Below are 24,748 nucleotides of genomic sequence, written 5' to 3' on the forward strand. Positions count from 1 at the left end.
ACTGGATTCAGATGAAATCATATAAGGCTAGTGGCTTCATGATGATCATAGTTAAGATTAAAGGTTTATCCAGATAATTTTGCTTTATCCTCAACCTGGTTTTTTTTTTCTTAAGGTACAACATAAGTTTATTTTTATTCATGCTAAGTAATTCTGGGCATCTATTCTTTGATTTTCAAATACGCCTAATGGTGTGGCTTGCTTTGGGTTTGCTTGCTTTTAATGACTCACAGTGACTCATCCTGAACCCACCAGGCCCAGGCTCATGCTGAACCAACCAGCTATCTTCCTCTTCACCACTGAGAGGCCCATATTTCAGGCCACCCTTGTTCATGTTGGGAATGGAAGCCAGAAGGCTGCAGCCTGATCAGATCTTCAGGGTACAGTTTTTAATCAAAGTCTATTTCATTTCCCAAAGTTTGAGTTTTTGGCTGATATCACATTTCTCAGGCTTCCAGAAATGAAAAAGAAATTGAACCCCGCTGTGTTAGACAGGGTTCTCTAGAGAAACAAAACCAGGACACTTATGATTTTAAATATATGGATAGATATATACAATACAATGAAATTAAATAGCTAATTAGTCCACAGAGCAGTACAGAGGGCTCAGTTCAACTCAGTTCCGTGAGACAGTTAATATATTGGCAGTCCTTCAACTCAAGAGGGCTGCTGGGTGCAAGTCAAGGAAGCAGACAGCTGAGTCTTCTGTAGAGCAACACAGGCAGTCTGACCACAGGCAGCCAACAGCTGGTCAGGTCCCCAACAGTCAGCCAAATGACAGGGTCCAAAAGCCCCCAGCTCAAGTGATGTATACACTAGCAGTGTGACAAAGCAGGTCTCTAAGGAACCTCAAACTATAGTGACACGGTCCATGGGTTGGGTGTCCCACAGGTAGTGTAGCTCACAAGCTGAGGCAGAGAACTAGCTAAGGCAGCCACACACTGGTCTGATGATCAGAGAGCAAAAGATGGAAAAGCGAGTCTTGCCAAGCCATTTCTGTCTTTTCCCTTCAATTAAACTGCAACCTGACTAATCCCACATGTGTCTATTGGCCAGGTTGACACAATAAACCTACCTATCACAATTACTGAGTTACTTTAAAAGTACAAGAAAAACACTCAGAACAGAGTTAAAGCATGTACCAGGACCAAAGAAACCTGTACGAGAAATCAAAAGAAGTGGGGGTAGTATCTGCAGCACTATGAGTGGATATAAACTCATATCAAGACTATGGAAAAACATATTACTTTTTAATCAATAAAAATACAATTATAAAAGTGGGAAAACTACACGAGTGCATGAACATGGCCAATAATCTTACCTGAAGAGAGATTTAACCTCACTGGATACCAGGGAACTATAAATTAAGTTGATAGTGAGATTTTTTTTAATAACTTGGAAAAATTAAGACACCAGATAATACCAAATGCTAAAGCAGGTATCGGTCAACTGAATCTTAATATTTCTGATAGAGGAGTGTATACTGGTATAGGCCTTCTGCAAAATAATTGGCACTGTTGTGTTAACTTCAATTTTCATATTATGATCCAGCAATTGTACTTTTAGGGATGTGAGAGAGTTTCAAAAAGTCCGTGGAATTTTTTCATCATCTTTTCATTCCATTTTTCCATGGAGTTCTGAAGCCCCCATGCAAACCATTTACGCAAGATTCTAGGGTAAAACGGCAAGCTGCCTTTGACCTTCGGCGACCAGTTCTGGGCTCCAGTCAGCCCAGACCTACCTGGTGGTCATGTACATGGACTGAAGGGAATCGATGTCTTGACACAGGTAGGGCACATTTGTGGCAGCTGGTTAGAAAGCTCTGACTTAAGGCTTAGGTAAAACACAAGACATACTAATCAATGGCCCATTTAGTTCTACAAAATGGGTTTGAATTCTATCATAATACTTAGATGACAACATATTTTGTTGAAATATTTTCCTAAATTTAAGGCAAATAACGGGCCCCCTGGGCTCTGTCTGCAGGGGTAATCTCTTGGTGTTAGCGAATGCTGAAAGCTGAAGTTTGAACTTGGCTTTGCAGTGACTCATACTTTCTGTTAACTTTAAGGTTGTTTCTAGGATACCAGGGGCCCCAAGTAAGATTTGAAAAATTTCAATGAATGATCTTAATCAGTTAAGGCAAATTCTGGACAGACTGAAGCAGTGATTTCATTTAAAATTAGAGCTTTGCTATCCACCAAATAATAATAATAGTAAAAGGTCCCCCCCCCTCAAAGTTTTTACCAGCCAAGAGAATGAAAAGATATCCAACAGAGCCCAGCTGTTGCTCTGATGTTTCCATGGTGAGAACCCAAAGTTAGACAGGAAAGTATTTATTACCCTCCAGAAAGCGAAGTTGAGCAGGAGAGCAAAGTACAGCTCCTGGAGGCCGAACATGCCCAAGAAGCCCGGCCTACTGGCCAGAACCGAAAGCTGGAGCCATACTGTGCTGTTGTTTCAGAATAAAATACTGATGAATCCCCACCATATTATTTTCACTAAAGATTTAGAGCGCTTTAATGTAATGGAATTTTAGTTTGTGGAGTACAAACATCAGTAGGAAAAAATTCCAATGGTAACAAGGGGTGCAACCTTCTACAAGTGTCCGGGCAAGTCGGACCAGTGATAACTGCAGGCGAAGAAGTCTCTCACTACTTCTGTGTGTGCGTGATTCGACTGCACACTTCCAAGAACTTTCATCTAAGCAGCGGCTGTTAGTTAACAGCTTTAACTGAGCCTCCAGAGTAGAGCGAGCAGGAAAGGAACCGGGGGGAAGGCAGGCTGCAGTTCTGGGAAGGACAAGGGCATCAAGAGAACCCCAGGTGGAGGTTTCAGAAGATGCTGCCGGGAGATGGAATCAGCCCTGTCTCTGGTCTGCCTGGCCTTGCTCCCAAGACCGGCCAATCCAGAAAGATGGGGCAGACTGGGGGCTTCCAGCTCTGATGGTCTGCAACAGCTGAGGAAGCAGAATTAACAGGAGCATTAAGACAAGTTCTTCAGCTCCTAGGAGCTGTTTGGTAACCTGTCTAATGTATTTTATTTATATGCTGGCCTGTGTCCTGACCAACCTTGCTGCCAAATGTTTCAAATAATGCCACTCGTTATTCACGCACGTCCTAGTGTCTGTGTTTTTGTTTTTATCACAAAACATGGGAAGAACAGGTTACAAGTCTGAAAAATCCCTATTCGGAAATGAAAACGACATTCTGCATGTCTACGCAGCAGGTATCAAATGTAACTACTGTAAATAAGGGGGTCACTGGAGTCAGAAGACACTTAACTTTGTTTTTGTAGACTTGTTAGGAAAGATGTCTTAAGAATCCAGCAATAAATGTTCAATACATAAACCTTAAAAATTGTTAGTAAAAGATAGCTTATTAATTTGTTCATTTGCACTAAAACTTCATGTATGAAATGACAGAGTTTCAATGTTTGAGACCTCTAATAAAGTCCTCTGGGTTTTGTTACTGTAATAGTTAATTAAAGCACAGAATTTGAATATTTATTTAGAAATAAGAGGCTGGGGGTGGGGGTGTGGTGGAGACAGGTTTCAGAGTCTTAGTGCAATCATCTCTCTCTAGCTCATGACTCAGATTCTGGAACTTCAAATTGTCTTCATATGTTTTGGATTCTGGCACACTACAACCAACTCTTAATATGGTAATAAAGTATAGATAATTGACAACTACAGATAAACCCCAAGTCTTACATTTCAGCCAGGATCCTTCACACCAACCTCGCATTCTATTTTCCACCCACTCGAGTCATGCCTCCAAGCTCCCAGAAGTGACCACATGGAGTTGTTTGGGTAGCATCTGCTTGCCACTCCACTGACCATCTGCTGCGGAGAGTGCAGTGAGCAGCAAAATCATATTAAAAGGCGGTCACAGAAAGGGCCAGGAACAACAGCACAGGGCCAGGATAATAGACAAATAGGGCAGTCAATGACTATCTCTGTACATGGCCTACAAATTCTCCTCAAGGACATATCTCCATTCACATTCCTGTTACTCCCTGCCATCCAACTCTTCTTGCTTCCCTTGTGAGTTCCCTGCCCAAGGTACACATATTTACATGTTATGGTCTTTATCTGCATATTGTCTTTCTCATCAGCTAGGTCACCAGCTGCATCAAGTTCATGTTCACCACTGTGTCCCCAGAATCAAGGGTCTGAGAAAATCTGAGTAGCACAATTAAGCAAATGAATGGTTTCGCTTCTTGGATCCCGTGAGCTTGGGTCCCTGCCTCACTGAACTCGGGCCAGTTCGTTAGAAGGCCAAAGTGATGTCAAAACTGACTTGAAACTCCAGTCCTAAGAGGAGGCTCTGAAATATGAGAGAAAGTGCATGGGCATCCAGAATGTTTTCACAAGTTTCCCAAACACCCCCTACACACTCAGGACAGGGGGTCTCTCCTTTGGAGAGGTGGCAGCTTGCTCACTGTAGATTGCAGCTACGCTGGAAGGCGGCGCCCCATTGCAGCCCGTTTTGACAACTTGGAAAGTGTCACCAAAGGTACTTCATCTTCACCTGATGGATTTCCTCCCTCGTTTCACGATCAAAATGTGTGACCCTTCTATTTGGAAGTCCACTCTGCAAACTTGTCATAGGTGAAAAATAATGTTTTAAAAGAGAAAACTATAGAACATTTTTTTTAAAAAAAAGGAGAAAGCTATCTCCCAAGGAACAGGCTTTGTAAGTACTGACTCTCAGAATGTTTTGTTTTGTTTTACCTAAGGGCCTCATCACTGCCATTCGATCAGGCACCAGCCCTGACCTCCAGGGCCCTCGGGAGACAGATGCTTGCCTGAAGCAGGCCCAGATTGGCCACTTCCTCACAGGCTCTCATCTCTGGTCAGTTTTGAATCTCATGTTTACAGAAGTAGAGCCACCACACAGCTGGGGTTGGGGTGGGGGACCTCAGGAATGACAGTACTTCCCGGACGCCTTGTGAATACTGTCATTGAGTCTTCAGGAAGCCCGATATAACTGCTTCTAAATACCTCACTACCTGATCGTGCCTTTGGAAATTAAGCTCCAGCCGGATGATTGAAGCGCATTTCGGCTGCGGATACCTGTCCAAGACACACACTGGACGTGACCAGGTCCAGAGAGCACACGCCAGGCCTCGGTGTCGGATCCGCCCTTCCATGTTTCCGGGGATCGGTGTCCAGGGGAAGGCGTCTCTCTGTACAGCAGCTGCACCCACTCACATATGCCAGTTAGCAAACTTTGCTAGGCGCCATGACGCTAAGCACTTGTCAGGGTTCCCCTTGACCCCTCACCGGACTGCATGGGGCTGGCACTCTGTTGACTCCACAGCCACAGGTGGAGAGCGGAGGCATGGAGATGAGACGGAGAGTGTCCAGGGTCCCACAGTTCATAGGCCCGAGGCAGTGCAGCTCCTGGGCCCATGCTCCTGGGCCCGGGACGATGCTGCTTCTGCCTGTGGTGGGGGGAGGGCTGTGGCTATTCTAAGGATTGGTGGTGGTGGTGGTAATCATTCATCTTGCCTTCTTTCAGATTCTTTCTCAAACATGAGTGGCCCATCACACTGGACTCTTATGCCAAGCTTTCCACCAACTCCCTCACCCCTTGCTCCTACCGGTCTCCATGGCCACACGCATACACTCTCTCTCTCTCTCTTGCACTAACAAGGAGAAGACAGGATGCAGTAGTGCAGGGCACCATGAAGCCTACCAGGGGGCTACAAAATGTCCCTGGAGAAATGGAACCGGGAGACAATGGAGTTTGCCACAAAGTTATTGAAGCCCCTTCAGAGCTCTCCTATTTGTGCCGGTTAATTTTGTCCACGTGGTCAAAAAGGAAGGTTGGTTAGTGATGGGGTATCCTATCAGCCAGGAATCTGAGACATCACCTGAAGACCACAAAATGGAATTTAAATCAGCAGGTAGCTCTTTCCTGCTGCTCCTCTGCCTTCCCTTAGACCATGCAGTGGTCTCTCTCTCCTCCCCTCTCTCCCCGCCCCCTATTCTCTGTCTTCTCTCTCTCTCTCTCTCTCTCTCTCTCTCTCTCTCTCTCTCTCTTTCTCCCTCCTCTCTCTCTCTCTCCTGTAAATCCTAAAGCTTCTTTCCTTTATAAAAACTCACTTTGATAACAAAAAAATAAGCATGTAGATGTGTGTCCACGCATACATGTGTGTCTGTGCACGTGTGCGTGCATGCACACACATGACTATGTCCCCCAGGGCTTTACCCATCTACTTGTCTGCTCCCTCTGTGTGACATTCCTGTGTTAAAGAATCTAAGCCAGTGGTTCTCAACCTTCCTAATGCCACGGCTCTTTAATGCAGTTTCTCATGTTATAGTGACCCCCAACCCTAAAATTATTTTCGTGGCTACTTCATAACTGTCATTTTGCTACTGTTATGAATTGGGCGACACCTGTGAAAGGGTCGTTTGATCCCCCAAAGAGTCATGACAGGTTGAGAACCACTGATCTAAGCCATTGCCTATACAGATGACTTCCAGACTCCACATCTCAACCAGAGTGGCTATCCAGTTGACTGTGAGAATTACTGCTCACTCACAGACACCTTATACTTGAAATTCAATGACCTTTCTTACCAGCTGCCTGGGAATCTCAGATCCTCCCCATACAAACCGTTCCACACCCAGTGTCTTGCCCACATCTAACCTTCCCCAACTCTCCATTCTCCTGGGCAGTGGCCCCAGTCCACGCGAGATCAATGGCATCGCCCTCATTGCGGTCTGCATTTCTCTACTCACTCTCCATGCGAGTCCAGACACAGAACCCCGATCTCACTTCGTCATTTAAAATACATCAGAAGGATAAAGTCTACCCACATCTCTGTAAGAGGCAGCAATCTTAGGACGGCATTAGTGCCTACGCTGACCGCTCCCCCCCCCCCCACCACCACACACACCAGTTTCCATTTTCCAGTTTGTGGATCCTGGAGGATGAAATACTGTTGCCCATTCCCTTCTCTTCACACTCCCTACCCCCCTTTAGAACACACCTGGCACACCCCGCGCACCAGGGCCTTCTCACTGCAGCACGTTCTGAGTTTCAACTCCCTCTGAATGTCATGTCTCCTTCCACCCTGAGTTGGAGGGCCATTGGTAACCAAGAGTCCATTACATGGTTTCTGGACTTTAATAAAAAAAACCCGAGGTCCTTGCTGTTCACAACCACATTAGCAACTGGACTTGTAGAACCAAAAGCCAAACAGAACACATAGCAATTGCCTTCACATTGATTTGACTCCTGGAACCCAAGGTGGTTCAGAGAAGAGCTATACCCCACCAGGATGCCTACCATTGCCACCGCCCAAGGACGCCCCGTGTGCATGACAGGATAAGACACGCATTTCCTTCCAGCCAGGCTTTCATTAGTCAAGCCCAGGAGTCCATGTGTGGGTGTGTGCTATGATTCTGATTCACAGGAACCTACAGAGGTGCGCAGAACTGTTCTACAGGGTTCCCAAGATTAACTCTTGATAGGAGAGGATCACCTTATCTTTCTCCCACAGAGCAACCTTGTGGCTTAGAACCACCAAGCTTGTGGTTCACAGCCGAATGCTTAACCTACTGTGCCACCAGGGATCCTGTGTGTATATACTGTGCATGTATATAAAAGGAATAAAGTCATATATAAAAAACTTACATATGAAATATGTATATACAAAATGTTTTTTTAACCACTGATTTCTTCCCATGTATATAAAACTCAACTTGACTGTCATTGAAGTAATTCTGTATAGACAACACAAAACTTATTTGAATTTCATCAATTTCCTCACAACCTAGAAAGGACCCCAAATTCAGTTCCGTCGAGTCCCAATCTCCCCAAAGCCTGCAGTCCGGTCACAGTGAATCTTTGTGAAATCAGAAATCTCGCTCCAGAAACCAGAGCGCTGGCCTCACTTTGGGCCTCTGTCTTTATTCAGTGCGGGTTTCTCTATGTCTGAGTCCCAGCCCTGTCATCGGAAGCCAGGAGCAACCTCTCAGAGTGAGGCGACAAGTCTGAATGGCTGGCGGGGCTCTGATGTGCCTGCCTCGGGAGGTCACATCCCTTGTTGGTGAACCCCATCTTTCAGGAATCATTTTACCAGCAGATAAGCCTTCCCAGTAGCTACTTGCTGCTACGCCCGGCATGGTGGGTGTACAGTGGGTGTACGGTGGGTGTTAATCTGGTTGTGGTAAACTCCCCAGCGTGTTTCTGCCTGTGCCCCAAACACTGTCGAGCTCAGATCCGTATTTATTTAACGAATACCTTCGTTAAGAGAACAATGTCCAGGAAAGCCCCAGGGCCCAGAGAGAAAGTAAGGATTGTGGCAGCAGCACCCACTTGTGCTGTCTCTCCACCTCGCTCTTAACGCCCCTACCGCCTCATTAAAGGCGGTTCTTGAACCTGAGTTTGCAGATGGGAAAACAGTGGGAGAAATCCGGCTGTGGCTCTGAAGGCCACGCCTGTGTTCTCAACTTTGGCTCCTCCTCTGCCCACGACCACACCTTCCACCAGGAGCCTCACTTCACAGGCCTCCCGCGTTCTAGATTTTGCGGCCAATTAGGCAGCATCCACCATGCCCATCTCTTTGTCTGCAAATCCATTGTCCATTTCCCACTACTTCCACGTCCGCAGAGAGGCCAGGTCTACACTGCTATTTTCCTCTCGATCCTGCAGGTAGGAAGTGAATCCTGGAACCCCTGACAATCGACTGTGTGGCTGAGGAGGGAGAGTGACCATCCAGCATGTCAGCATTCAAAATTGCCTCTGTCCTGCCCATACTGGCCTGCCTTCAGAGCATGTCGTTGTAGGGTAGTGCGGCCAAGCCGACTCAGGTGCTGGATTTGGAAGCATGTGGCTATGGTCTGCACCATCTGCTCCCTGGGCAGCTGTCGCCACCCACTCCTGGCCAGGTCACTCTTCCGTGGATTGTGAAATACACACATGACTGAGAGCTGGAAGGCACAGGCACTAACCTTACTGAGCGAATGCCGTTCAACATGACCACTGCAGGGTGGAATGTGTGTGGGCGTCAACAGGATAAAATGTACAATTCACATGCTAAGGGCCACTCAGCGTTCACATAGAAAGATTGACACACGGAGCAGGAAGGAAGGAGGTTAGTGTGTTGACGAGACAATAACTGGGAGGAACAGGAGACAATTGGGCGCCTGGAGACTTTCCTAATAAGCACAGCTGCCCGAGGATGGAAAGGAGCATTCAGGGGAGGAGTACCTGAGCCTGGACGTGGACCCCACCCCTTGAAAATGTAACAAAGGAGTCCAGGGTTGGGCTAGAAAACTCTAGGAAATTGTCAATTCAAAGACTTTTAGTCATCTTTTCTTCCAATTTAAACCATACCCAAACCAAACTCAAAGCCATCAAGTTGATGCCACCTCATAGTGACCCTGTAGTACAGGGCAGAACTGCCCCTGTGGGTTTCTGAGACTGTAACTCCCTCATCTTTCTCCCTTGGAGCAGCTGGTGGTATCGAACTGTTGCCCTTGAGGTTAGCAGCCCAATGCATATCCATTATACCACAAACCAGAGAACTAATTATCTTGCTCACTAGATGTCAACCAGTTTTCTTGGTCACCAGTGGAAGCAGCATGCTTGTTGCTCTCGCTAATTAAGTCATACACACTTTCCGTGTGAAGGTAAAACTCATTATGGCCCTTCCAGTGAAATCCAGACACTTGTAGTGGACAGATGACCAGTAAACTGATACTTTATTTTGCAAATGTTCAGTACAGATACCTGTTTCCTAAGGCACAAAAGCAAACCCATCTGAGTTGATTGTCTTGTTATTAGTTCTTGTTAGAATGAAAGCATACAGCCATGAGATTTCACTTCCCCCCCTCAACTTGTCTTTAAACAAAATACACTTGGAAGAAATACCCACGCATGATACGTAAGTCAAACTCTCCCTCTAAAGAGTCAAAGGGACAATTCTTGTCTGAATACTCTGTTTGGAATGGGTGTGTGGTGCAGGACATTGATGTGTCTCTTCTATCCGCAGTCTTTATAACACTCACCAAACGACGAGGTGGGGCCACGTATTAGGGTGAATGGAAGTCTCGTGTGGGGAGTGGTCAATTCTGCCATTCCCCTAGGTATAAAGTGAGCCATCTCAGAAGCAGGAACTGGGTGACCTCACAGCCATGAAGAGAGAAGAGCCAGGAATGGCCTGTGTCCTTGAAATCCCGAGGTCCCTGTGAGCTGCACCTGCTCCATCCAAGCACAAGCTGTGACATCAGTGGAGTGGTAGCAGGCGCCAAAACACGAGGCAGAGTGACAGGCTGCCTGACCTGGGGCCAGAAAGCTGAGTGCCTTCAGGCAGAACACTCACTGCGAGAGAGTGTTGCCTGGGGCAGGACGTGGGGTGGCGGGGAAGGGGCTAGGTTTGTCCAACTATAGAGCCAGAGCTGAAAGCCTTAGCAAAGGTTATGGTGGAGGAGATGACCCTGTAGGGATTTCTCTGTAGTGCTAACACAGCTTTGTAACACTTTCCTGAGCAGGACAGAGCCCAAGGAAATAGATGAATGAAAGGTCACGGACCAGAGAGAGGCATGCCTGTAGGCATGGATAAGCAGAGGCGCTCTTGACCAGAAGAACTGTATCCTGAACATTTCTGATCTGGAATTTTAAACTGCGGACATCTCTAATAAGCCTCACAACTGTGGACTATGGTCTGTGAATTCGGTGAGGCCAATGCAAGGGTTTTTTGTACCCAGCAGAGTGCAAAGTACTGCCCGAGGCATGGTTGGTGTTAGGATTGGTGAAGAAGGTTAGATAGGTGAAGAAGGGTGGAGGCATTTCTCACCTAGGCTACATTGGAATAGGCCTGGACTGATGATGAATTTGGTTTCCCTTCCTGCTGTAAGATCAGAAGAGACCAGATGGTGCCCCCACACCATTTTTACCAGGTGGTTGAGATAGACATTTGTCTCCTTTGGACATTGAGAGGTAAGGACTAGCGACATGGGTCTAAACTACTGCTCAGCTCCCTAGTCCTGCAATTCAGGACAAGACATGTATCCTCTGCTTTGTCACTTATTCAATGAAAATAATGTCACTTGCCCTGACTAGATCCTGCAGTGGATTGTTTTGAGAGTTAAATCAAATTATATAAAAGAACCGGGTATGGATAGGTAGATTTCAGAACAATAGGATGCTTCTTCTAATGTCTAAAGTATTTCTAGCTTCCTTTCAAAAGTGTTGGCACGGACTGGGTCAGAGATATAAAATTCAGCCTAAAATCCCTCCTCTGTGGCGCATTCTGCAAGCTAGAAGTGAGATGGCCAGAATGGTCACAGAGCACACGTGCAGTCTGGGGCAGACATGGCCGTGTGTGTGCTTCAGGCCTACAGAGAACGAACACAGTGGGCCACTGATTCTAAGGTACTCCTTCGAGGCACACATGGTGAGCAGGTGACTGAGCTATGCACACAGGGACCACCTCCCATTTGTTCCCGTCACCCTTTCTTTCGATCTCACTGCTGCCTCTGCCAAAATTGTACTGCCACCTGGTAGGGGTTGGGGGGCGCACAGGGCAAACCCCTCCAGCAGGCTTCATGACTGAAGCAAAGCCCCTTGAGAAGCATCTATCTCGAAGTTGCCAGCTGCCTCTGCAAGCTGGGAAGGGTATTGTTCTCAAGTAAACGCTACCTAAATTTATGATGAAGTAAAAACCGTGGTAAAATGAAGAAACGGGTCCTTGTGCAAAATCAAGACAATGGCAACGTTATGAGCACACAGGTCTCCGGTCCCAGAATCAACCCGTGCCAGCCCCTGGGAACGGTGAAGCGCACCTGGAAGCACCGTCTCCTCTGTGGTCGCTAGTCTTTGTCAACGTGAAGGTCACACAGTGTCGGCACCTGAGCTCACAACAGAGGGGACCTTGGGAATGCTGACCAGCAAGAAAGAGACCAGAAGTAAATGCGAGAGAAGTGGACTGAGGGAATGTCAACGGCACCTGCAGAGTTCACCTAAACCTGGCCCCTCAGCATGTTAGGGTTGTTCTATTTCAGTCTGTTATGGACCTTTTCTTCAGCCCTTTGTACACACGGGCATCTCCCCGTTAGTGTCTCAGGCCATTGGCTGGGAATGATACCAACGGAGGGCTCTGAGTTCCTGCTGCTGAGTCCGAGTGCTTTCAAAGGCCCCAGAGCACCGAGGGCAGCCGTCTTGGCAGATGCCCTCATTCCTCAGTCTGCTTAGAGGGTGGGTCTTCTGTTCTGCACGGCAGAGTGGGTTGCACCCACATGCACAGAAACAGGAGAGCCTATTGCTGGAAGCTTCCTGGGCTCCGTGGTAAAGACAGGTTTCAACTTCTTGGGAAGCAGCACCCAGAGGGGGTGGTCTAAGACCCAACTGATTCCAGGGGTACCTCAGAGCTGCCCTTGGTGGTGGTAGAGGTGGTGGAAGGGCGGGGCGGGGAGGTCCCACTCAGCATGCACATGAAGGGCATCTCTTGATGGCGCCCTTAAGTTTGCCCGACTTACTCAGAGGTACTTTCTTCTTCACCAATTAGAGCTTCTTGACCTACATGCGGCTCCTGGTTTGATCTTTGGAGTGAGAAAAATCACTCCTTTCAAGTTACCTGAGCCCTACATTTCCACTCTGCTGGCAACTGGAGGTGGTGCCTGGGCACCCAATGTATCAGTCAGGCTCCTGAGCATGTGCTTGGTAAGGAGTAGTCCATGGGGACCCAGGAAAGGGGCATCGTCCATGCGGGGAACCATAACCCGCACCAGTGCCCAGCACAGCAAGGCGCGGGTGTACTATACCCGCCTGTCTACGGAGCAACTTCAGTTTTCCCCGGGGTTGTCAGCTGCAGGTTCTGAATATGTGTGCTTCCCCATGGGATTTCAATCTTACACTTTCTTCCCATCTACTGCCTTTCTCATTCTCACTTTCTCTCAGCCCATCAGACGTGAGATTCCCAAGGGCAGAGATCCTATCTATTCTACTTATAGATGTTCATCTTCAAGGCCTGGGATAATCCATCTACGGCAAACACTCAATAAAAAATGCCTGCCAGGTCCCTAAGCGAGCAAATGCAGACATTTAGATGTCATGGAATGTAGCTAAGGGGACTTTTTTGGTTCGGGCTTTGTGATGCGTGCAGTTTCATTCTACTGAACTAGAACCAAGCCCCGCTATCTACTGCCATCCAGAGTGTGAGAACTCTCCATTTCCCACACACACACCCAGGCAAACCAGTGATTTCTAGGCCCAGGACTTTTGTGTTGGGTTCTTTACTGTTTGCTAGACCACAGATGTTCAGGACACCCATTAATTGAGGTTCTCCTACGTCCACAAGCACACATGGCTGACTGGGAAAGAGGGCACAAAGTGAATGAGATCAAACCTTCGTATGCCAACAGGGCCACCTTGGGAGGAGGGGGAAGGGCTGGATGGTGTTTAATGGCAGAGAAGAGGCAGTGGAGAGAGGACAGTCATGGGCACCTTGAAGTGTGCCCCCACTCCCCCCACCCCTCTCCCATGCTAAGTGGCTGCTTACTTTTCACCAGGCTTGAAAGCAGGAGCTGACTGGGTGCAGGGGCTGGTGGGAGCCGACAGAGTGCTCTTAATGTTCTGTACCGAGTGCCTGCGGCTCCGCCTGCGGTCCAGGCTCCGGTGCTCGCTGCCGCTGCTGGTGCCAGAACACACACTGGCCCTCCTCTGGTCCCGCCGCCCGCTGGGGGGCAGCTCAGCGCTCTCATCACCGTCTTCGTGTCGAAGTGCCACCTGCAAAAGCAGAGAGGGTTTAAGCTGGTCTTTTCCCCACCTGTGGGGCTCCGCACCACGTGAGTTCCCCAAGCACGGCCTGGCAAGCTGGCCGCTCTGCATGCTTCCCATGCAGTGGGCAGAGCCATCCTCCAGAGCATGTCTAAGAGCCCTGTGCAATCAGAGGGCCAGCCTGCCATCTCCAGTGCCCAGCCCAGAGCCTCTCCTCGCCCTTGGCTGTTCTCTCTGCTCCAGGAAGCTGAGGTCCACTTGAAGTCTACAGGCAACAGATTGCTGGTCATTCCTGAGCTCACTGACCCACAAACAGAGGTGGGAACCACAGATCAAGGTGAGAGGGACCGGGTCCCACCCAGAAAACTTTTTGGAGACCTTGCATGGTACACGCATTCACGTGTTCAGATGCTAATGGGCTAAGGTTAGAATCCACCCACATATCCCCTGGAAGATCTGCTCCCCAAGCTTTTGCCCTGGAAAGCCCTGTGGGGCCATTTCACTTGGACCCACGCGTGGTTACCGGCCTTGGTACTGACACGATGGCAGCTGGTGCTGCTTGCTTTCAGAACCTGGGCTGACAGCGGTGGTGGCAATCCGGCTAAGACCAACAGCCTGCTCTCTGGGTTGCAGGTGAAGCTCCTGGTTAAAATCAACAGCCTGCCCACGAGAGCCACAAACATATAACAGGAAGCTGCTTGGTCCCTCGGGGAAAAAAAAGTTCTTTAAAAATTTCCCCTGGGAAATGCTGCATGCTTCCACAGACGAACGACTGGGTCACCCTTTCCATTTCAGCCTTCGTGAGCAGAACCCAGGCCTGGGTGTCACCCTGCACTCTGGCCTTCGACCAATAGCTGAGCGCTGTCTTTAGTGGTGTTTGCTCCAGGGGCTTAGCTCTGCATTTTGCTCTGTCCTGCCTCCTACTCTGCTGCCTTCTCTGTCTACATTAAAAGCAACAGTCTGAAAAGGAAAACGAGCTGATTCCAGGAACCCAGTGGAAGGCGAATTTTGAGAATGATGAGGGCAATGAATGTATAAGGGTGCTTTACTCAATGGATGTATGTATGGATTGTGATAAGAGTTGTATGAGCCCCAATAAAATGATTTATTTTTTAAAAAAAGCAACAGTCTGTCTTTCCCCTCCTCTCTCTTCAGCTTGCTCCTGGTAGTCGCTCTACTCCTAATCAAAGCGCTTTCTTCCCAGCCGGGGGCCAGACCGATTTGCATCTTTGGCTTTTTAAGTATTTTGTGTACCTCCCTTCTCTAGAAACACAGGAGCCCCGTTGGCAGAGGGGTTACACAATGGGCTACTAAATGCAAGGTTAGCAGTTTGAAACCATCAGCCTCTCCATGGAAGAACGACAGAGCTTTCTACTCCCACAAAGAGTGACAGTCTGGGGACCCACAGGGGCCGGTTCTACGCTGTCTTATAGGATCACTATGAGTTGACATCGACTCAATGGCTGTGAGCTTGGTGTTTTGTTTTTCTAGAGCTTGTTGGTAAACGGACCAAGTGTTTTGGCTTTGACTAGCTCCTTGGGTAAGTGCTGGATGTGCCACCACCAAACCAGGTGAGATAAAGAGCCAACTGTGTACCCTCTTCTGCAGCACCCGCACATCCCAGGGAGAATTGCAGTCTCAGGTTGGTTGGAGGTGGGATGGCAGAGGCGACCTGTGTAAAGCATCTAGTGTGGGGCTTTATCCCACAGCTGGTGCTCAGTCTATGGAACTACACTTCCCCGGTCCATGTGCGGTGATGTAGGATGCCCATAAATTCCCCTTTCACACAGACCTGACTGGTCACGTCACCTGGCAGCTCAGGTGAACCAGACTCAACCAAGTCCACCAGTCCCTCTGACTTGGCAGCCTGGGAAACACAAAGTCCCAAATGCCCAGGAGTGCAAGTTGCTGTTCGTGTGGGCACGCAGTCACATTTCACAACCCAGCCCCAGCAGGAGAGCATGGGGAAGTCATCTAATGGCTCAGGCGCAGGACAGCAGCCTGTCTACAGAAGACCTGACAACATCAGTTCACCTCTATGTCCAAAATTTGGGCACCTAGGATCATTTATCAAAGCAAGCTTGGCAAGACCAGGTTGGGTACTCCCATCCTGGTTCACAGGGCCATGTTGGCCTTTTAGACACAGCCTAACCAACAGGAGTGCATCTGCCCCCTATCTACCCCACCCTCGTTTCCTCTGGTGTCCAGATGCAGTTCTGTAAACTCTCCTTCAATGGGTCAGAGACATTTAACCCACGCTCTCAGATCTATGATCACAGTTGGATGGTCTTTGACTATTTTATCATCTCAGAATTTTCTAGCCAGAGACATCATCTTTGGAGGTCTGAGGTAAAAGAATTAAAATGAATTCCACCAAAGTGACAACATTTCATCAGAAAGTCCCCTTCTGGGGGAATCGCTCCTCCAGTGTGATATGCAAACAATGAATAAAGAAATTCTGTCAATCACATTCATTATCTCCACCACGCACACTAAATGGTGTTCTCTGGGGGACTTTTGAAAATAGCCAAACACCGAATCAAGGACAGCACTTCTCACTATTTCGAGCCAATTACTTGACTTTTCTTCATTTTCAGACACAAAAATTCAAGACCATTTTGAACTTTCTTTGACCTGAAGTATCGATTCTGCTTCTTATTAAACACACATTAGGGATGATAAGATTAGAGGCAAAAGTCAAGTTCAGATAGTTCTAATTCCTCTCCTAACCTCAGAGGGCTGGGGAACGAGGAAAATGCGGCTCGCTGTTCCTTGCAGAGAGGCACACTGCGCGTAAGTGGAGTGAAATCTACTTGGACCACCTTTTGCCAAAGAAAGTGGGGACACTCGGCAAGTTTAAATAAAACAAAAGCTGGAAACTTGTCGAGGCGACACCAAACACCCCAAAGGAGAATCCAGTTGGGGTTCTCTAAAGCTCAAATCCATTATGAAAGGAGTCTCCCAAGGAGGGGGCTGGGAGATGGGAGAGGAAGAGGGGGGTGTGCATAGATTCTAAACAGATCCAGTGGCAGCCTCGGGCTTGCTTCAGGGACGGCATAACATGAAAGTTAGGGAGTGTTCACTCGGGGTTTGGCATTTACAGCAAGAAGTCTAGAACCTGCTGATGGCAGGAAGAGAGACTTCACTTGGATTGCATGTAGAAGCTACCATGGTGTTTCCACACTCTTCTGAGGCTGGGGGGCGTGGCATGTAAAGTCAACAAATGCAAAAAGCTGGGAAACACCCGGAAAGACTAGCACTTCCCACCAGGTGTATCCTGAACCTGTGACAAATCTCAGCGCTCACAGCCATCGGGTCGATTCTGACTGACAGCGACCCTGCAGGACAGGGTAGGACCTCCCCTGTGGGGTTCTGAGACTACACATCCTTATGGGAATAGCAAGCCTCATCTTTCTTCCCATGGTTTTGAACTGCTGACCTTGTTGAGCAACCCAGCACATAAACTCATGCCACCACCAGGCCTCCTGTCTATAAGAGGTAGCAGATGGAATCAGCAGGGAACACAATGAAGGGTCCTCCCATGAACAGAAAGTGAGATCAACCATGTCCTGAAAGATCTCCCCCATACAAGGGGGCCCTTCACTTGCTGGCCCCTCCACTGAACACCTTCTAACACTTTTTAAGGACACTTTTTAAGCCGCAGATGTGGGGCAAGCACATTCCAGAAGTTAGAGCTGAGTGCTGGAGCATCCTGCCCGACCTGCCCCAGAAAGCAGTCAGGAGCAGCTTCAGGTGGCATCTGTGATGACTTCCGCCAATCTTTGAGGAGACTGGCAGCTCTTGGCAATCTAAATTTTTTATTTTGGGAAAATTTTTAAACATACAAAGGGGGGCCCAAAGGTTCACGGAAGAACCCATGACCTCTCCATTCAATTTTCCACAAACTTTGTGAAGGCCTCTCATTGGCAAAGTGCGGGAGACAAGCATGGGGTGTGCTCTGGTGCGCTCATCACCCAGGATCAACGATTATTATAACTCAAGGTCAAGTTCGCTTCATTCACACCCCACTGGTGTCATGGAAGTTATGGGCATAACTGCCAACTGAAAGGACTGAGGATGGAATCCACCAGCCACTCCGGGGACAAAGGTGTGGCAGGTCAGCTTCTATACACATGGCCATCTTAAAAACCAGATAGGGCAGGTCTCCTCCATTCTGTGGGGCAGCTGCAGGTCAGAATGGACCGAGCAGCAGAGGGTTTCACTGGCCCTGTCCCTGGACCTGTGGCCAGAGTTCTTTTCTAAGTTAGAGCCAAGATCACACCATGTCATCAGTTAACATTGCAATATTCATTGCCAAAAGATAAGGACAAAACACAACTACCATACCATTAAAGAAAATAGCATCCAAACCCCATATCATTTCTTCTGTGTGTCTATCTCGGCACGACTGTCAGCAGCCAGGAACGGCGGCCAACTTCACATGACAAATACAGTCCTTTTATCACGTCCTACTCCATACCTCATTTTTTAATCAAGCCCTTACTCATTGATTCCATGTCAGTTCTAATGGCCTTTTGAGGCAGGAACTATGCTGATGACAGGTGTGGCAGATGTTAAAAGCTTGGGTCCCCAAGGCAGCTTGTCTCTTTTTGTTTCACAGTTGGGTAGACCTTTCCCAAGGTGAGTCTAGAGCTGGTCACGTGATTTGCTTTGGCCAGTGGAACACTACCCAATGTGATGTAAGCAGAGGCTTGAGAAGCATTTGTGCATTGTGACTTGCCCCGTTGAAAGGTTCCCACTGTGAAGCAGCTCGGGCTAGCCTGATGTAGAAGCCAGGAGCCCAAGTCAGCACCAAACACCAGAGCACGGGGCTGAAGTCACCATCGACCATCCAGCCCCAGGCAAGCTGCCAGGTAACAGCAGCCACATGGGAACTTCCTGTCTGAACCAGACTCAGATTGCTGACCCCAAGAATGAATGTTATTTTAGACCACTCTGCTTTGGGGTGTTTGCTATGCAGTGGTAGATTACTGACGTGTACTTTAAAAAATGACCGCTGATAACGAGAAACCTTACGAGGTTGGGCTTATTAACTAATCATTGCTAAAAGGAATAGTTATTCTTCCTCACCCGCTCCACTCTCAAGTCTTCAGTCTTAAGATGCCTTTCCCATGACAGGGACATTCTCAGAACCCACAGTTAAGGCACATGATCTGAAAAAAAGCTTTCTGTTTTGATTTATGAATTTATGCATCTGAGAAGTCATAGGCGGCTATAAAACTCAAATGAATTTAATTAAACATGGATCAAATCACCTTTCTTCATGGAATTAAGTTACATAGAATTGGGCCTGTCCTCAGAAAGCCTGGGGCCACATGGTCACCAGACCTCCTTCACGATGAGGAAGCGTTCGCAAAACCCAACCGAGTCCCAGGCAACTCTTGACAGCAGACAAGACTGTATTTTTTTCAATCGGGAACACTGCCTTTGCTTGAAGGCCTTCTTGCTGCCCCTGCATGCACTGAAGTCGATTGTCCTGTGGTAGTAAATTAAAAAGGGGAAAAAAACCCCAAAAACAACAAACCATGGACTTTCAGGAAGAAAATCTCTGCTTCTGCCTGGTATCTGAAGCATTTCACCTGTCAGCCTGAGTTATTACCCATGGCATGGGCCCTGTCAGGTAGGTGCTTAAATCATGGGCTGCCTTCAAGCCAGCATCTGGCAAACTCCACCAGATGCAAACATTGGGAGAGGCCTTTATTGCAGCGGTTACTCGGGGGGCAGGTGCCTGGCTGGGTCCTGAGGCTCGAAAGAGAAGGGAAACATAGGAGGCTTCCAGGGATTCTGAGCCCAGAGAAGGCCCTCAGGCTGAGGGCATCAGAGGCAAAAATGCCCGCAGTAGTGAGGAACCAAGGGTGGGAGTGCGGGTGGGGGTGTGCGCGACGCGGCGGAGAAGCTGACATGCACGGTCACTCCTGAAGGACCCACGTGAGACCGAGAAGAAACAACACGCTGGGGGAAACAAAGAGAAAGGATGAAGGGAGGGCTTCCCCCAAAGACCTCCTTGCAGGTTGTGGGCCCGAAGTTGAGTGACAGCTGCCATCTCACACCATCTTGGAAATGGCTAGAGCCGAGAAGGCCACAGCTGCATGGGGTCCAGGGGCTGAGGTTTCACCCCACTGCTCTTGACAAGGGCGGCTTGGGTAGTTTCATGATTTCTTTTCTCCAGCTGAGGGATGACGTTGACAGAGAGGCTGGCTCTCTTTTTAGTTGGAGGGTGTCCGGGGGAGGAGAGACAAGCGACAGTCTCGTGAGGCCCAGCCCCTACAGGATGCCAGGCTCTCTAGGGCCTCCTTCCAGGCACGCCAGCCTCCTCACGACCCTGCCACAGGCCAGGCTGGCACTCGGTGCCCGTCCGCCTGCAGCAGCTGTCCTCAAACCCGCACCTCGGGAGGCCTTCCTTGGCCCTGGCCTCAGCTTCGTGTCCCTACCACATCCTGTCTCCTGGCTTCAGAAGCACGGTTGGCATCTCAGATTCTCTGCGTTGTCACTCCTGGGGCACGGGCTACACCCTGCTGGATGTGCCCTCATGTGGGGTAAAACTCACCCCAGTCATCTTAAGCTTTAATATTTCTCTACCTACAACGGCTCATTAAATAGCAAATGAGTGGCCCTTTCCCCCTGCCTTTTCAGCCAGGAGCCCACATTTCCATTCGGCACAGGGCCCCCCAAAGGCTGGAGGGAGCCCAGCCTGAAACCCCAACCCTCTGAGCTGCCAGGAACAGGATCCCTGGGGCTGCATGGGGTGCTCTCACCAGGAGCGAGGACTTGCTATTAGCGGCAGGAATGTCCTGCAGGGTGGCTCTCAAGTTTCACGGGTCCAGGGGTTCTTCTACCCATGTGCCTATCAGAATCACCCGGGGGGCTTGTAGACCATGCTCAGCCCTGAGTCTACACTCAGCCTTTGGTTTCCGCAGAAGCCGCCCAAAGCATTGAAAAGGAGCACGTTGGGCAGGATTTCAAATTCCTAAAGAATCAAAATTTCAGATGCGCCAAGAATCTAGACTTTGTGGAGCCCTGGAAACTGGGTGAAGCCCCACAGTGATTGCCCTGAGACGAGGTCATCATTAAACATTAACCCTGAGACCAACAGTCTCCCCAGAAGTTGCCTTTGAACCCAACAGTTCCAGTTTACAAGTGCAAACTGCCTGCCCGAGCATTGGGCTCTTCTCAAAAACCGTCTCATCTACCCGTCTGCAGCCGGACAAACCCAAACCTAACTGATGCCCACGGAGTCCATGCCGACTCCCAGCGACCCTGCAGGAGGAGCCAGCACCGCCCCCCGCCCCCCACCAAGGGGCTCCAAGGCTGTAACACTTTATGTGGGGGGAAAGTCTTGTCGGCCTCTCTCAGAGCGGCTGGTGGTTTCCAACCGCTGCCCTTGCAGTTTTCAGCTCAAAGGGTGTCCACTGCAGCACCATGCTGACCACCACCACGAGGAGAGTGAGGCCGGCAGCTTACCTGGCAGGGAGACTATTCTAATGGGGGGAGAATAGTAAGAGGGTGAGCCAGGTTTCACAAGTCCAAGAATCAATGCCACCGAACCGTATTGGCAGAAACTGCTGAATGGGTGGACGTTGCGCCATGAATATTTTCAACAAGAAAAAGTAACTTGAAAAAGAATGTTCTGTTACCTCGTAAATGTTAAACTGCTCCACTAAGTCCAGGTCGGTCCCTTTCTTGCTCAAGTGCCTCTGAGACACCGCCGCCAGGCCCAGCTCCTCCAGACAGTCCACCACATCGTAGAAGGTGTCCTGGTCGGGGAGTTCCGACAACGTCTGGAAGAGGAGAAGAACCCAACAGAAATGACTCCCAAGTCACTGCCATCGTGGCAGCCAGTGGCTACGACTAGAACGTGGGGCAAAGCAAGGCAGGTGACAGACACACGGCGGCAGCTTCCCAGCCCTGGTGCGTCTCGCTGCTGTGCATGGGCTGTATCATCCTCTTCCCTCAGGTACCTGCCAGACGCTCCTGTGGATAGGTGCTATTCCTGTGAGTACATTGCATTCCGTGGAAAACAATTTCCCAGGTGTCACTCAGAGTGCAGTAAGTGCTTTTGTGCTAACCAAAGGGGCAATTGTCCTGTATGGCTCTGACCTCATCAGAAAAGCCCTTTACGTGGGGGCTGAGGCCTCTCCTGAACTCCGTGATTGAGAGGGCGAGAGAGAGATTGATTCTCCTGTTGGCTTTGAAGAAGCAAGCTGCCAAGGGCTTTATAGCCAAAGGGAAATGGATTCGGCCCAAACCATGAGGCTTTGGAAGATGACCCCAAACCTCAGCTGAGACCACAGCCACCCTCAAAACTCCGAGTGCAGCTATGTGAGATGCTGAGCCCTGAACCTGGCTTTGCTGGGACTACTGACCCAGGGAAACTGAGATAACATGTGAGGCTGGAGGAGGCTAAGTCTGTAGCGATGTGCTACGTGGCTACAGAAAACGCACACACTTAGCGATCAGAGCCTCCTGGGACGATCGATGGAGCAACAGCTGGCTCTGTTAAGGCCATTGAAGAGTTGGCTCCCTTCTGTTTGAATTCAAGAGGGCCTCCTTTTTTGGTCTAAAAAATTCAGGAAAACATGAGAAATCTCAGACCAGAACTTGATCCACAAAAAGATAATCCAAGAAAAAAAAAACAATTTCTCTTGGTATTCTCTCTCTTATACAAAAGAGTGGTTTTCTCAGACTAGATAGACCCCTGCTCATAACTGGGGGAGAGTCTGTAAGGCCACTCAAAGTCGATTCAGGAGAAGCCTCTTAAGAGGGGAAGATCCACTTGTTATGTAACGGTTAGTGCTCAGCTGCTAACCAGAAGTTGGGGGCAAAGACCCTGGGGGCTGATCCTGTCAAGTCGATCCACGGGGCCTCCTCGGTGCTACAGAGCGAATCTTGAGTTGGATTCACTGGCACACAACAAGGGAAATAATGCTTCTACCTAAATAATGGATATTTCCTTCCTTTGCTGAGCGAAGCACACACAGCTCACTGTGACTGACATGGGAACTAAGGAAAGGTTGCTTTGAGGTGACTGCTTATTACTCAGAGCCCTATGAGGACACAGAGCGGGCGCTGCACGTAGGTCAGCAGCTGTCATCAATAAGTGCTCACACTCACGTGGTCCAGTGCGAAAGCTCACCCCAGTCTAGTCTCTGCGGGCTCTGGGCAAGGCGCCCTCACTGGGGGGGCCAGGCAAAGAGCCAATTAAGCTGATCCTTCTTCCAACGTTAATTGAAAAATGACACGTCCATTCAATGAATCCTGTCATCAGAATCGTTTCATCCTTTGGTTCTAGTGAAAACCCTAGAACGTGTTAAAAGATGAGCGGGTCCAGGCAGGGCGATGGATTGGAGGTGCCCTGCCTGACAGCTGACGCTGCAAAACACACCACTGGGGGAAGGCAGGCAAAGTGACACTTAGGGTTAGACTGGAAACCTTCTACAAGGCATTTGGGAAAAGGACAAAGCACACAGGAGGCTCTGGCGGTTCCTCACCCCTCTTGGTCCCCCTCCCTTCTGCATGCTTGGAGTCAACTGAGTTTCTCTCCCTCTGAGCTTTCCAAGAGGTCCGATTCTTCAGTCCGAATCCCTAGTGCCTTTAGTCACAAGGATGGCACATCTCCTACTGGGCCTGTGTTGGGGTCTCCCACTGAGGGACTTTCAACAGGATCAAGACAGTATCCGATAATGCCAGCTGGCAGCGTGAGAAAATGGTACATTTCTGGTGCTTCTCAGAGCTTATGGTAAATGAGTTTGGTACCCTGAAAGCACCTTAGATACTGTCCCCAGGCAGGCTTCAGCTTGGGAGCCTCCAACAGGCTGAATATCTAGTGCTGACAGAAGTACCTAACTGGGTGGCCCTAACACAAATCCATTGTTCCACAGGCTAGCTTTCTTTCTCTCGGTAGACTCTGTGGGAAAGTCTTAGTCTCTCTGAGCTTCTGTTCCTAGATTCCCTGTACATGCTTTCTCCTCTTTAGTCCCCCATGCTGCTGGCCATGTGCAGTTCATCCCGTCTCTATCTCAAGAGAGATGATGCAGGATACACCCTCCACAAATCCCATCTCATGAACATACCAAGGCAACCCATACCCAAATAGGATTATAACCACACATTTGGGGAGGGGTGAAGTTCAATCCATAACCCCTTCTTTTGAATTCCAGACTATTTAGGCCATCTTTCATCTCGTTGAAAGCAAGTTCTAGAAACCATTCAGTCTGCAAGAGACTGACATCCCAGGTCTAAGAGTCTGAATTTTTCCAGACTCATATGAATGATCCAATTCTCTGTGGTATTTCAAAGGATTCTACCCACTGGGCCAATGAACACTACTCAACTTCAACAACAACCTCCCAAAGAAGGTTCTTATGAACCTCTTGGGTGTCCCTTGGGCTTGAAATGCACAGGAAGCCCTGACAGAAGAGGAAATGGGGTTGCCCTGGACCTTAATTGCCATAGGATGCCAAACAAAGGGTGGCACACGCTGAGACCTTGTCAGGGACTGGCAACTCAGTGACCACGTTGCCCCGGGAGCTGTTAGAGAGTTCTACTGCTCAGAGGTACTGATTATAGAACTCTACCTCTGGGAAAATAGCAACCTTATACCGAGGGAATAACGCCCTACTATTGATCCTTTGGAAGACATGAAAGACTCAACAGCTGGGGCAAACTGGTCACGTATACAGGGGACCTCTCTGTACTTCCTTTGCAACTTCATGGAAATCTATAATTATTTGAAAATTAAAAAGAACCCTGCACCCAACTTCAAAAAAGAAGAACAATCACTGCTAGCCTGATGAGAAAAATGCTTCGTGGCCGTGCGATCCATCTTTGGTTCAATGTCTTCTATCTTTCTATTGGATTCTTAATATATTAAGACAGTATCTTTTTCTACCATACTTTTTATACACAATTTTTCTGTGTGTCATTTGCCTTATAAATTACCTGCCTCTTGCCATTTTTTGCAGTCAAAATTTTAAGTCCTTTCCTTTGGAACT

The 24,748-nt window shown here is 48.7% G+C and overlaps 1 protein-coding gene across 8 annotated transcripts in view; it reads right to left on the bottom strand.

Moving 5' to 3' along the window:
- The window catches only part of FHOD3 (formin homology 2 domain containing 3), a 475,205-nt gene that overhangs the window by 135,342 nt on the left and 315,115 nt on the right, over positions 1 to 24,748 (bottom strand). For all 8 annotated transcript variants that reach the window (XM_075533135.1, XM_075533134.1, XM_075533133.1 and 5 more), the window contains exons 9-10: positions 21,392 to 21,535; positions 13,519 to 13,745 (exon numbers count right to left, since the gene is read on the bottom strand). In XM_075533135.1, coding sequence (XP_075389250.1) covers positions 13,519 to 13,745; positions 21,392 to 21,535 — 371 coding nt within the window. The remainder of the gene's footprint in view (positions 1 to 13,518; positions 13,746 to 21,391; positions 21,536 to 24,748) is intronic.

This window comes from Tenrec ecaudatus, chromosome 15 (assembly GCF_050624435.1).
Source record: "Tenrec ecaudatus isolate mTenEca1 chromosome 15, mTenEca1.hap1, whole genome shotgun sequence".
Taxonomy (NCBI): domain Eukaryota; kingdom Metazoa; phylum Chordata; class Mammalia; order Afrosoricida; family Tenrecidae; genus Tenrec; species Tenrec ecaudatus.